This window comes from Sinocyclocheilus anshuiensis, unplaced genomic scaffold (genome assembly GCF_001515605.1).
Source record: "Sinocyclocheilus anshuiensis isolate Anshui unplaced genomic scaffold, SAMN03320099.WGS_v1.1 scaffold112, whole genome shotgun sequence".
NCBI classification, from domain to species: Eukaryota; Metazoa; Chordata; class Actinopteri; order Cypriniformes; family Cyprinidae; genus Sinocyclocheilus; species Sinocyclocheilus anshuiensis.
Window position 1 is genome coordinate 386,112 of NW_015557175.1, and position 14,743 is coordinate 400,854.

General features: G+C 36.9%; 1 protein-coding gene across 2 annotated transcripts in view; it reads left to right on the forward strand.

Annotated features, from left to right (window-relative positions):
• The window catches only part of LOC107678431 (AP2-associated protein kinase 1-like), a 61,051-nt gene extending 46,646 nt beyond the window's left edge, over positions 1 to 14,405 (forward strand). For both annotated transcript variants that reach the window (XM_016473689.1, XM_016473690.1), the window contains exons 16-19: positions 712 to 780; positions 2,978 to 3,133; positions 3,540 to 3,653; positions 13,073 to 14,405. In XM_016473689.1, the coding sequence (XP_016329175.1) occupies positions 712 to 780; positions 2,978 to 3,133; positions 3,540 to 3,653; positions 13,073 to 13,815 (1,082 nt within the window). In that variant the 3' untranslated portion in view covers positions 13,816 to 14,405. The remainder of the gene's footprint in view (positions 1 to 711; positions 781 to 2,977; positions 3,134 to 3,539; positions 3,654 to 13,072) is intronic.
• Positions 14,406 to 14,743: the final 338 nt, after the last annotated feature.

The following is a 14,743-nucleotide window of genomic DNA, read 5'->3' on the forward strand; positions in this document are numbered from 1 at the left end:
TCATCACTGTCACTTCTCCTCTCCACACCTTCTCCTCTCCCTTATCCTTTCCTCACTGTCTATTCTCCTCATTTTCTCCTCTCCCTTATCCTTTCCTCACTGTTTCCTTTCCCCCTCACGGTTTCTTCTTACCTAACTGTCTCTTCTCTCCTCTCTCTTCTCTTTACGTCTTCTCTTCATTGTCTCTTCTTCTCTCACGGAGTAGAGAAGTTGATCGAGGGTTTGAAGTCTCCAGAGCCCTCTTCCTCCCTGATCCTCCCTGACCTTCCCTTAAATGACCCCTTCAGCCCTGCAGACTGTAGTCATGGTAATCAGACAATTATCTGTTTGTTGTTGTTTTTTTGCTTAATAAACCCACAACCGATACATAGCCTGGCCTTCAATGGCCTCCGTTGGTCTTTTAATGTTGATTGTTTTCTCAGTTCAGCTCAGAGCAATACCTGGAACTCCTGGATGTGCCTTTTTATGACTACTCCTTCCTGTCTGTCCTGTACTTATATCTCCACTGCGGTCTCATCTCTCTTGCCTGTTTAGTTGTTGTAAACTTTGTCTTCATCAGACATCAGTATATCTTTAAAGGATCTGGTTTAGAGAGTGCTGCTTCATGCATGGAGTGAATTGATGTCACCATGGCCATCTATCTCACCTTTACCTTTGTTACACAAAGCATCATATTTGTCTGTTTTCTTTTTTTCTTTTTCTTTTCTGCAGCTGGGATGGATTCTCTGATCCCTGGTCTGGATCCTCTACAGACTGATCCTGGGTCAGCTGCAATACCAGGTCAGCAGTTCTGTAAATACGCTCCTATTCTTTATCATACAGCTGCTCACTGAAGCATTGAATCTGCTGACATTAGGCTGGGAAAATCTGCAAGGTGTTCTGGATGGCATAATTACTGCCAGCTATGAACCTCTGTAGCAGCACAATAAGTAGGTAGCATGGCTGTTGCCACCTACAAGTTTCCTGTAAATGGCTATGGTTTTAAACAAACCCTTTACTCTAAATATAACACTTTAGTGCAGACCGCTGAAGCAGCACATGGATATTCTTGTCGCATGGTACTTGATAGATCACAGGTTTGTGATTACAGGATAAGGCTTAGCTTTATCGTTTTATTGAGATTGCTTTGGCACACATTTCCTGCTCTATTTCAGCTATCAGATATTAGATTTACTACATTTTCTATGTACCAGGAAATAAAGCAGGCTCTTTGGTCCATTAGAGTCTTTTATTCACAGTGGCGTTCTTAAAAAAGAGAACCAATAACAGTAGTAAGTCTGTCCACTGATGAAAACAAGCCGATACGTTCTGCACAATAACCACATGACCTCACCTAGCAGTGATATAACTTGTCATCACTTGTTGATGAGAACATGTGGATGGTTTTGGTTGAATGATAAGTTCTTGATTATGTTGGCAGCAAAAAGACTGAACAAATGGCACATTGTTGGTCATACTAGCGTGATGACCTACAGAACATTTCTTTAAAAGCCTCAAAGTGCTGTGTCACCTTTCCTGAAATTGGTGCATACACTCCAGGTCGGACTGTGTTATTGTCTGTTTATATTGTCAGTAGGGCCACCTGGTGACCAAACGGCTAACTACATCCCAGTGTGTTTCACATAACTTCATAGGTTATTTCAAGTGTGTCTCTTATTGTGGGTCCGGTTGTCTGTAATTAGTGGTTATTTGTTAAAGTTTCATGCATAATTAGGTATTTTCACTGACCTTGTTGTGACCCCCAAAAACTATTTTGAAACTTGGTAGCATTTATTCAGTAGGCATTATTTTTGACAGGAATAGGGCTTTACACTTACTTTATACGGTATAACAGAGATTTTGGTCAAATTTGGATGAATAAATAAGTAGGGCTATACACTTCAAATCGTGATATTGATCACTGCTATTTAAATACGAAATCTGTTCATAAGTAAGTACGTGTCTCAGAATGAGTGAGCGGCACAGTTTTGTCTACTACACATACTCAAGCTCACATTGCGCTCATGGTGTTTTCAGCATCTGCTGTCTCACTATATTAGGACATGAACACATGAACTTCACAAGCAGTTACAATCATGTAAAATCAAGCTTTCGTAGAGTATGTTGTGGGCCTCATCCACTTCTGCTACAGAACTTCTCTCTTAATTCTCACTGCCACCTTCTACTCATCTATTCTCTCTTCATATTTCCTTTGAATTCCCTAATCTTATGAGTCCTGTCTGTACTTTGTGGATGTCTTTTTGTTCGGCACTCTCTCTCTCTCTCTCTCTCTCTCTCTCTCTCTCTCTCTCTCTCTTCTCTCTTTTTTCCTTACTTTATACGGTATAACAGAGATTTTGGTCAAATTTGGATGAATAAATAAGTAGGGCTATACACTTCAAATCGTGATATTGATCACTGCTATTTAAATACGAAATCTGTTCATAAGTAAGTACGTGTCTCAGAATGAGTGAGCGGCACAGTTTTGTCTACTACACATACTCAAGCTCACATTGCGCTCATGGTGTTTTCAGCATCTGCTGTCTCACTATATTAGGACATGAACACATGAACTTCACAAGCAGTTACAATCATGTAAAATCAAGCTTTCGTAGAGTATGTTGTGGGCCTCATCCACTTCTGCTACAGAACTTCTCTCTTAATTCTCACTGCCACCTTCTACTCATCTATTCTCTCTTCATATTTCCTTTGAATTCCCTAATCTTATGAGTCCTGTCTGTACTTTGTGGATGTCTTTTTGTTCGGCACTCTCTCTCTCTCTCTCTCTCTCTCTCTCTCTCTCTCTCTCTCTCTCTCTCTCTCTCTCTCTCTCTCTCTCTCTCTCTCTCTCTCTCTCTCTCTCTCTCTCTCTCTCTCTCTCTCTCTCTCTCTCTCTCTCTCTCTCTCTCTCCCTATTCTCAGTATTCTATTTCTCTGGTAACTCATCTTTCTGTTCTCTGTCATTCTCTATTCTTCACGCTTGCCCTGTGTCCTCCAGACTCTTTGGTTGGACAGGATTCTCTTTTGGATGGGCCGCTTCTCTCCCACCCCTCCACTGGGGGTCTAATACTGGCCTCATCCCCCTCATCTCTCCCTGCACCATCTATGGACCAGTTTACTACTACTGCTTTGAGCAGTGGACAGTACCACCAGGGTAAGAAACAGATGCACAATCACCTCAGTTGCATGTGGTATAAGTAAAAAGACATTGATTGTGAGTTAGAGTTTTGTTATGTCCAGCAGAAATAGAAACCAATTAGCCTGTGAAATAGAAACCAATTTTAATCAGTAAAAGGTTTTAGATTTCGCCGAACAAATAAACAGAATTAGCCTACATGCTGAGTCAAATGGTGAAAATTTGTGCTTTGTGCTCAGAATAGGCCTTGACAAATGAAGTACTCCTTGTTTCGCTTATTTAGGACATTTCTTACATTACTTACCTGCTCTTGCTTATCTATACTCATCACTCTCTTTTCCCCTCTCTCAAACTTTCTTCCTAATCTCTTCTTTTTTTTTTTCTCTCTCTGCCGGTCTGCTGTGGCACTAACCTCTTCCTGCAGCCTCTGATCCAGCTCACCTGCTCTTAGTCGTCCAGTCCTCTGAGACTGGGGACCAAAGCGCCGATAACCAGTTTGACCCAATTCCAGTGCTTATCTCCAAAAGCTCCAGCCAAGGTAAGGGAGTTCATATAGCAGCAAAAGATTCTGGAAGAGAGCACATGCATCTAATTCACCCCGAAGTGTAGATGAATAGTTGCAAACTTATCAAACAGAAAGTGGTTTTGTACTGTTAGACCCTGGTGTCTCTGACGTTATTGACCTGGCTTTGAGTAGTGAAATGGACTCGGACACACATGCTTTCATTTCTGCATCACAAACTGTCTTCACCCTGTTTCACCCCAAAATCAAAAGAAGAAAAATTATATCGTGGCATTTATTTTGCCAAATTCTCAGTACTGTAATATCTTTTGATTGTTGTAATGATTTAGGTCATTTTAGGTCATAATGACCTTTTACCCATTATTGTCAATGGTTATTCTCATTAAAGAAAAAAACATACTGAGATAAAATAATTTTTACTTAAATTAATAAATTTTTTATTTATATATATTTATTGTATGTGCAATTTGGGTCAATTAGATTCTTTTAAAAGTAATTAATACTTTTAATCAGCAAGGATACATTAAGTTGACCAAAAGTGATAGAAAAAAAACATTTATAATGTTACAAAAGATTTTGGTTTCAAATATGATGCTGTTCTGTTTCTGTTGCTGTTTCCATTCATCAAAGAATATTTTTCCCCCTTTTTTTTTTTTTTACAAAAATATTAAGCAGCACGGAGGTTTTCAACATTCTACTGTATTCTTGATCAAATAAAACTTTAAAAATTAAGAATTTCAAAAACATTTTAAAAAAATCGTACTTTTCCTATTTAGTAGAGTAGTGTATTTAAATATTTTCTATTTATTTTACTGCATTGTAATGAGAGTTTGAGGGAAAATGTGCCTATAAAAATACTGTAAAAAAAAATTTGACTTGAATTTTTAAAATTTCTTTATGCACTTTTTTTTCCCCTTTTCTTTTCTTTTGATTTTGGGATGAAATATGACTTTCAAGTAAGAAATTCAAGTAGGTGAGTGTCATGTACTCCATAATATATTAAACTTAAAATGTAAACTATGATCTTAAAGTATCATTACAGCGAATATTATTCACCCTTAAGACTTTAAGCTTTTGGGCGCTTTTGTTTTTCTTTCTTGCCATGCTCTTTAAAATATTCCGCTATTCCCACTCATAATCCTTACTTTGATGCTGCTCTGTTATCTTTTAGCGTTTTATGCTTTCTCTTTCCTGCTGTTCATCTGGTTTTTGCTTTTTCTCTTTCCTCCTTTCTTTTCTCACCCCTCATCCCTCACTCGCCCTCCGTCAACATCTTCTTTTCATCCTCATTCTTTCCCACACTTCTCATTTCTCACCTCCTTTCCTTTCTCTCTCCCTCTCTCTTTCTCTCTTTCTCTCTTTCCGGCATGTTCTAGGTGGTCACTCGCGCAGCAACAGTGGCAGTTCTGAGACCAGTCTGCCCTCGCTGGCACGCTCCCTTCTGCTGGTGGACCAACTCATCGACTTGTAGAGGAAACAGAGAGAGAGAGAGGCAGATGAATAGAGAGACAGGGAGAGGGCAGCGTGCAATTCTAAAAAATTATAGCGAGAGTTTAGAAACCTCAGTTTTAAGTAGTCGCATAAACCCTGTCCACCCTTGAGTGTCCTTGCGCACATTTTCCTTTGACATTCTTTTCACATTTTCTGTATGTCTCTCTTCTGCTGATCCATAAACATTCATAAACATCTCTCTATCATTGATTTATGCTTCACACTTCAGGATTTCAAAACATGTCAACTAGTGATGATTTATGCCAGCTTTGGAAATGTATGACTTAGCTAGGGGTGATATCATGCCAAAAGTCAATGTTCAATAGATTACGGTTCTTTAGCATGAAATTCATAATCCATTTATCTTCAGTTATATGGCATTTCAGAATGAAACAATATTCAATGACAAGTAATGCAGGAAGGGATTTTATTTAATCCATTTCAGTTGAAACGTTTGAGGCTGGTAAGATATTTAAATGTTTTTGAAAAAAAATCACCAAGGCTGCATTCATTTGATAAAAATAAAGTAAAAACAGCAATATTGTGAAATATTATTATGGTAAAGCTGAATTTCCAGCATCATTACTCCAGTCTTCAATGTCACACGATCCTTCAGAAATCATTCTAATATGCTGTTTTGCTGCTCAAGAAACTAATTTATTGCTATTAGTATTGAAAACAGTTGTACTGCTTTCAAAATCAGCATATACCTTTTGCACTACAGTGGAATTTAAGCTTATAAAACATTCAAAATGTAATGATTTTCAACTAAAATTATATTGCATATGATTAATAACGTCTTAGCAACACGTGAATGTGCAAGGACATAAATGTTTAAAGTTACCATGTTATCACCATGTTGTTGCTATATTTAACTCCATTTGGTTAATTCTAAAATTGAGAAATTCTTTGAAATTTCAAATTATACATAAACGACAGAAAAACTAGTGTGATGCACAGAATGTATCAATATTTTTGAGAAATGTAATTTGAATATATAATGTATAATATATAATTGTAATTAAATGTATAAGAACATAGGAATTACCAGAATGAGCTAATTATTATTGTTATTATTATTATTATTTGTGTGTGTTTAGGATAATTTTGATGAATAAAGTTAAAGTTATAAAGTTAAAAAGAGCAGCATTTATTTAAAATATAAATCTTTTGTAACATTATAAATGTCTTTACTGTCACTTTTGATAAACTAAATGCATCCTTGCTGAATAAAAGTATTAATTACTTCAAAAATAAATAAATGAATAAAAAATCTTACTGACCCCAAACTTTTGAATGGTACTGTAGAGCATACTAGCAGTGTCTAACATGTTTGAAGTCATTGCAAGTGTATTGCTGGTAACAAACCACAGTACTCAAAAAGGTGATAGTAACCTTAAAGTGTCTGTGCCATTAAAACAGAAATGGAGCATTCACATACTTACGCAGAGTATGTTTAGGCCCTCAAAAGTGGCAAAGTTAAGGTTTCCCGCCCACATTATTAGATTTAGTGTATCCTGCAAAGTAGACATGCAACATCACAGATAAACTGCTGTAAATGAACACTTGTCGAGGTGTTTCCCTTTGCAGTTATTATAATCTGTCACATAGCTGTATTTATCATCTTAAACGCTTGGATTTCACTCCTCTATGATGTTCATTCATCCCGTCATTTATTTTTTCAGTCATTCTCTCTTCTCCTTAATTCATTCCTTCTTTTACTTGTTAATTTATACCCTATGCTTCTTTGCTTTTTGCTGTCTGACTCTTATTGTGCCCTGTGCTACCCCTATAGTATACATTTAATAATTATCATTTTGATCCAGTTATGAATTGTCCCCTGTAATGACACATAAAGGGTAAATGTTGATGAAAAGAAAACATGCATCATATTGAGAGTAACTTAAGCTGTGATTGTACAGGATAAATGTACAAACCGAGAATCTGTATAAATGTGTATTAACCTCAAGATAAATGTAATAAGGTAAAGATTATTGATCTGTATGTTAGAGCACAAAGTTCTGTCAGTTGGATTTTCTTTCTGCCTGTGTGTTTCTCCTGAGCGCCTGTCATGTGAAGGCTATTTTGGATAAACTTGAATATACAGATAGCGACTATCAGAGTTCTGCGGTTTTGAAAAGATTCCGTGTTCGATAACATTTCATCTATCAAGCTCGAAATGATAACCGTAAATAAATATAAGCTGTACCAAACCCTCATGGGCTGTGCCTGTAGGCAGCATTTAAAGGCATTATTTGTTTTTATCCATTACCTCCTCGAATAGCCTCTATTTTGAATCTTAACCTCTTAAGATTTCAATTTAAAACAGATATGTGTTTGTAAGTTTTCTAAGTTAACTTTGAGTAAATGTGTTTAGACTGAGCCTGTGACGGACTGCTCCTCCTGAGGTCTCGTCTACCATGTGATGTTTACCAGAAATAAAACAATCAATGATACATTCTGGAGATACTGTCAGAAAATAACTAGTTGTCGACTAAATTGTGTTTTTCAACAGGCAATACAGATTTTTTTTTTAAAATCTGGATATTGCAACAATGAATATAATTTCTCCTAGTTATGCCTAAATACTATTTCATCTATTTTTGAGTCATTGTGATTCTGATTTGAACGTGAATTGTTCAACTGAATCAGTTCTTTTGTGTTCAAACTGGTTCATAACCGGAGTGTGTTTCCCAAAAGCATCGTTAGCCAACTATGGCTGCTAGTTTCCAACAGTTCAATGTTTCGGAGTTTCCTGAAACCATACTGTAGTTCCAACGAATATTCGCAAACAGCAATGCAGATTTGTGTGGTTGGAACGACAGCCCTCGACCTGTGGTTCAAATAAAGCAAAACAGGGAACAAAAATTGTCAAAATAGTCCTCATGTTCGTTACGGCGGTATTTCTGAGAAAGTGGAGTAAACTGCTGACTGAATGAACCGCATGCATATCCTAGAGGAATAAAGTGTACACCAATTACATACTGCATGTAAACTTGATTTAAAAATGAATGCCTTTCAGTTGTTTTTGTGTAAATTAACTATAAAAAGTTGCGATCTTGAATCGATTATTTAGCAGAAGTTATTACTTGCGCATGACGTCATTAACAACAGTCCAATATTGTTGAACCAACATGGTTCAAATGACAGAGGTGCGAACATGTTACTACTGTTTTAGGAAACAGCTAGTTGAAACTAGCTAGTTAATTTCTCCAACGATGCATCATACTTCGTTAGTCAATCAGCGAATTCCAGTGTTTTACGGGAAACACACCCCTGAATAGTTAATTTGGTCTTGTCTGAATCAAATGAGAATCAATTTTTCAGTAATCACAAATTACTTGAAATGTTATGGAAAAGTGATAGAAATTCATTGACAAAATGAAATTTCTAGAAAGCAGGGCTTAGGCAATGCTGATATTAATACCTATAATCCAATGTAATGACAAAATAAAAAATGCTATATTGTAAATTTCTGAAATTTACTCCACTCAAAAATAAAAAGTTGAGAACAGAAACAGCTTATTATCTTTCAAGTTAACTTTTCTGTTGATCGGCTGAGTGGTTATAGTTACAGACTTATGTCAAATATCTCAAATGGTCAAATATTGGCCTATATATCGGTCTATAACTAGCCTAAAGCTGACGTCACACTGCTGTCTAGACAGCAGATGTCAGACATGTCGACACTGACTCTTGACGAATCTCTGCAAACTCACATTTACCAACACATATCAATTGTAAAACCATATAGAGCTCAATAAGAAAATATGTCTGTCTGTACTATATGTATGACATTTGGATTTTCATAATTAGATGTGTGGAAGCAGTAATAAAACACAATCATTTCTTTTGAGATGTAACTGCTTATAGAGTATACCTAGATGTTGTTTTAAGAGCATTGTTTTATTTTGAGTTATTGTTTTGTTCGAAGCTTGTGCAAATGTTGCATCGGTAGAACATTGTTGTGTGATATTCAACCCGATCTCATGAGAACTCTTTTACGAGCTGCCGATTTACTATGAATTTGCACAATGTGATCCGTATATCGCAAACGTGCAATTTTTAGAAAACAAAAATGTAGGTGTGCAGGTCTACCCTAAACCTAAACATCAGTGGGACGTCAGCAAATTATACAAAATCGTAGCATTGAGATTGTACAAATTCATATGAATTAGCCAACATTTCGCCAAAACGTAACATTATGAAATGTCATGAGATTGAGTTGGTGATATTATGTTTATGTGAAGGTTTTATATGTGATCAACGCTTAATTTCTCTTCGCTTTTCCCTCTTCCTCCCTTTGCTTGTTTTAATGTGGCTGACCTATGCAATCTGACTGTAGTGCTCATGTTACACTTAGATATGCACCTAGCGGTGTGGCTAAGTAGTCTGACGTCTATCTTGTGTTGTAGTGTGTATTAGAGCGCATGTCAGGAGAAAATAATGACGACAACAAAAAAAAGTCTTATCTATACTGGAATGCCATGGTGTTATCCTTTTTTCCTTCTGTTGCCCTATCCTTTATGCAACAATAAAAAAATTCTGAAAAGAAGGATGTTAAATAAAAGTGTCAATGGGAAAAGATAGTTGTGTCCTAGTCTGTGTTCATGGATATCAGACATGCCACATTCAAATGCTGTGACTAAACGTCATATTGCATTCTGTTTTTTTTTTTTTTGCTTTCACACACTTTTAGAGAAGATTTTTGCTTAACTTTTTCTTTTCTTGGCCAAATCTAAATGTTATGTCACATGATATGTGACTAAACACTACTTGGGTCACACTGAAAACCCTAATAAGTTGACAACTCAAATTATGACTATATCATCAACAATAAGTAACCAATATCATCTGATCAGATGTTTTCTTGCATGTATTTTTAAGGAGTGTGTTTTAGAAAGACAAAGTTAAAGCAGCCAGAGAAAAACTCATGTTTAAGAAATCAAGGCCCAACTAAAGCAAACACTGATCTCTATCACGGTGACAAGCAAACACTGATCTCTATAACGGTGACATCAACCTTTACTAAACTTTTACTTTTCAGTAAACCATTAACATCTTAACCTCTGTTAAGTCTCAACATGAACTTTTGTATGAAATAAAGTCAAACTGGTAAGTGCAGATGCCGAGATCTTGAGAGACAGACAAAATGAAGAGAGACCTGCCTTTTGTAATTATCTACCAATCAGTGCATCAGTTCTCTTGTTGCCAGGTAGAACTGCTCGCATGGCCAGTCACATTAAATAAAGACCAGAGTGAGCTGTTTTAATAAATTAGGAGTTTGAGTTGACAACACTTGAAATCTTAAGTTTACTTTTTTTGTAGGTAAACAAGTTACACAAACTTAGGTTTTTGATTTATGGGCCTGAAACGTAATGTCTAGTCAAGATTACTTCAATATTTAAGTAAAGACAACATTTGGGTGTACAGTGCAGTCCTGTTGTGCAAATGTAAACTTTCAGGCCCATGTTGTGATTAAAATTAACTTTTATAGTAACATGCACTGTCCTTATTAATTATTATAACTTTCTGTTCAATGAGGGATTGACAGTTAGCTTACATGAGCATGCCAGTTAAATGCTAATTTTGATATTTTTCATTTTTGAAACATTGCTTTTATTAAAATATGAGGCTACTGAATTTAAAATTCCCTACAAATGAAAATCCTGTCATCATTTACTCCCCCTCATGCCATTCCAAACATGTATGACTTTATTTCTATGAAAAACAAGATATTTTGAAGAATGTTTGGTGACCCTTGACTTCCATTGTATGGACACAAATAACACTGAGACTTTTCTCAGAATGTCTTTTCATGTTCCACAGAAGAAAGTGAGTGATGCACATGAGGGTGAATAAATGATGAAAGAAATTTCATTTTTCCCTTTAAGGCCACATCTTAAGAGTTTTGCGCTGCATCGTATGTTCACACTTTTCAAATCGATTCAATATCTGCACAGGTGTTTAAGCTTTAGGTTTAGTGGCATTTCTCATATAGGGTTAGGGTTATGTTATACTTTGCATCCTGCCTCATGACTGCTATTGTGTAAATATTTGCAAACAAAAGCACATTTTACACCGATAATCTCACATTTTACACAGATTAGCACTGATGTTTTAACTAAATCTTAGTGCTCTGCTGTATTAATCCTGAATTTAACGCCAACCATTTCCTTCATCATGAAGGTAAGACTTACATCACGTCTCTGCTCTGATCTCAGTTCAGTCTGTGTTTTCTGTAACCTCCTTGTTTCCATGGCTCTCAATGCTTATTAGGGTCATTTGTCTATTGCTAGATACATCAAAAACTAAATGGAAGTATATACAGTGTATATATATATATATATATATATATATGAACATTAGACTTCTGACATTTCTCAGAAATGTGTTTGGTTTATTGAAAGGCTGACAGTTTGTGGAAACAAGGTTTGTGTTTGTCAGTGGTAACTGTCAAGTCATTGACTGTTTGTGGTATTAGTTAGTGCTGTGTTTCTGTGGATTATACTGTAGAATGTGCTTTATTTGTGCTGTATTGCTTTATTGTGTAGTCATCTTGTGTAATGGAGTGTGATAGAGGGCTCCTAATCATTTGTCTTTTCCCCATTTTATTCACTTGTTTACAATCCTGCCATTTACTCACTCTTATATTGTTCCAAACCTGTATGACTTTCTATGGAACGTGTTTTTTTTTTCCATTCAGTGGAAGTCAGTTGTCACAAACTCTATAGTTACCAACGTTCTTCAGAATGTCTTTTGTCTTCCACCAAAGAAAGTCATACAGGTTTGAAACGACATGAAGGTGAGTAGATGATAATGGACTCATTTTTGGGTGTACTATCCTTTTTAAATCATCTTGAACATACAGATCCTCATCTTAAGGGATAGTTCACCCAAAAAATTAAGGTTACACTTTATTTCGATAGTCAACTTTAGACATTAAACGAACTTTAAAGGGTTAGTTCACCCAAAAATGAGAATTCTGTCATTAATTACTCACCCTCATGTCGTTCTAAACCCGTAAGACCTCCGTTCATCTTCGGAACACAAATTAAGATATTTTTGATGAATTCTGAGAGCTCTCTGTCCCTCCCATAGACAGTAATGTAATTACCATGATCAAGGTCCAGAAACGTAGCAAGGAGATCGGTAAAATAATCCATGTGACTTCAGGGGTTCAACCGTAATTATACGAAGCTATGAGAATAGTTTTTGTACGCAAAAAAAACAAAAATAACGACTTTATTCAACAATTCGTCTCCTCCGCGTCACCCTGGTGCCATTTTGGAGAGTATCCACTGAACGCAAACAGCGTATGCTATTCTGTGTCAGCTGCGTCACGTTTTCTACGTTGTTTATGCTTTGATTTGAACGAAAACAATGTATCCACGTGACGCAGCTGTATCCATGTTGGATGTCCAGATTTTCAGGGAATAATGACTTAAATTTGGCTTAAACAGTCAAACAGCGTCCACAGCGACCGTATAGCTTCAGTAAACCTTCTTCCTTCTTGAAGCTTAAATGCTCCAGTTTGCATTGTTTTTTTTTTTCTGTAAAAATTATTATAACTCAAATTCAATTCATAATGAATTCATAATGCCTCCTTTTGTGTTCAGTAGGACTAAGAAAGTCATACGGGTTTGGAACGACGTGAGGATAAATGACAGAATATTGATTTGTGGGTGAACCGTCCTGTAGAGGAGGCACAGTAATGTTGCAACAACTGTCCGGATACAGGCTGCACCTATAGATGATTCCAGCTATTCCAACCTTTTGTTTTATTCATTCCGTGTATTTATAGAAGGTCCCAATTTTTAAGTTTTGAAAACTTTTTGGTCATAATCATTGATTGTTCAAAATTATCCTCCTGCTATACTGTAGCGTATTGGTGAAAATGTCACTAACTATCAATTTCCTTTCTACGGTTTTCTGTTTTGCAGAAGCCAGAGGCAAGAGTGATGGATATGGATCGCTTTTGGAGGGAGGTGACCTCGAGAACCCTGTGGAGGAGAGCTGTCTTCATTCCAGCGATGAAGACGATGGAGAACAAGAAGGGGGGAGGTCACAGGTGAGCGGCGAAGAAACGCCAAGTCTGGACTGCAGTGGCTCCAGACCGTTACTTCAAGACTCAGATGACGATGACGACCAAAGTCCCGCGTCTTCCAGAAACCTCCAGATGTCTTCCCAATCCGAGGAACCAGTTGAAAACCAGTCCTCTTTGGTTTCTCAGAGCCACTCGCCACAGCTGGTGTCACAAGCCCAACATTCAGGCGCAGATCCAAGCGTCGACGTCTTCTCCAAAGCTCCCTTTCAAATCGGAGAAGACGTAGACGGCGATGGGGACGTGTTCGCCAATGCGCCGTTTCCTCGCCTTCCAGCTCAGCCTCGACAGCCTGATATTTTCCTCCAGGCGCCCTTTGGTATGAAGAAGGAAGCTTCTGGAAAGGTTTACAGCAATCCGGCGGCCCAGCCGAGATTTTCTTCCCTTGACCAGAGCATCCTCGGCCAAGTGACCCCTCTGGCCTTTCGCCCCCAGGCACTTTCTAAGTATTCCAGACACTACGAAGGACCTGTGAACACAGACCCTGAACACAGACCGAGCGCTGTGACTTCTGATGGGACTTCCACTGACCCCTTCGTCTCGGCGCCCTTCCACCTTAAAGGCCGTCAAGATAAACGCTGAGAGAACAGCGTCTGTGAAACCGCACCGTACTACTTTTGCCCCCTAAAAGATTCGAGCTTAACATAATGAAATGCTGTATACTGAGTGTAATTTATTCAAGAATGAAGCACATTTATGGCCTCTGGCTGTCTATCTCTGGGTCACCGTTTGATTGTGTGACATCTTTTTCTACCTCAGATCATTCTCATGCTGTCAAGCTTCATTTCTGTCCTGCGTATGTACCACGTCCACAGAAACCTGATTTAGCCTGTTGTTTTACAAAAATAGTTTGGATTGTTTTCTATTATGAGCATGAGCTTAAAAAATTATATACACCATTATGAAATGTTTGTATTATTGGCCATCCGTTTACCGATGGTACTTCTACTATCAAGGTATACCAGGCAGTTTTGTATAGCTCAGATCTGGCAGAGTCGTACATCTTAATAATAAAAAAAAGAAAACCGGAAACATTCTAACTACTGATAAAATATATGTTGATGATTTTGTTTCTCAAAACACACACAAAGGTGTCAGCCAACATTTCACTAGGCTTTACCTTCATATCCAGGTCACATTTCACTCCAAATGTAAAAGAAAACAGGTTTTAAGCACCAAATTGTAACATTTTCATTAAAAGTTTCCCGCCAAATTATATTCTTGACGTTTATTATTTTTGATTAAAATCAATTCAGTACAAGAGTACTACTATCATGTGTACTTTACAAAAGTGCTTTATATTTTAAATAAAATATTATTACATGTATATATATGTATATGCATATACACTGACATGTACATATACATATGTACATATACACACACATATGTATATATATATATATATATATATATATAATGCGTGTATATGTATGTGTATATATATGTGTGTATGTGTGTGTATATATACACACACACACACACACACACACACATATATATATATATA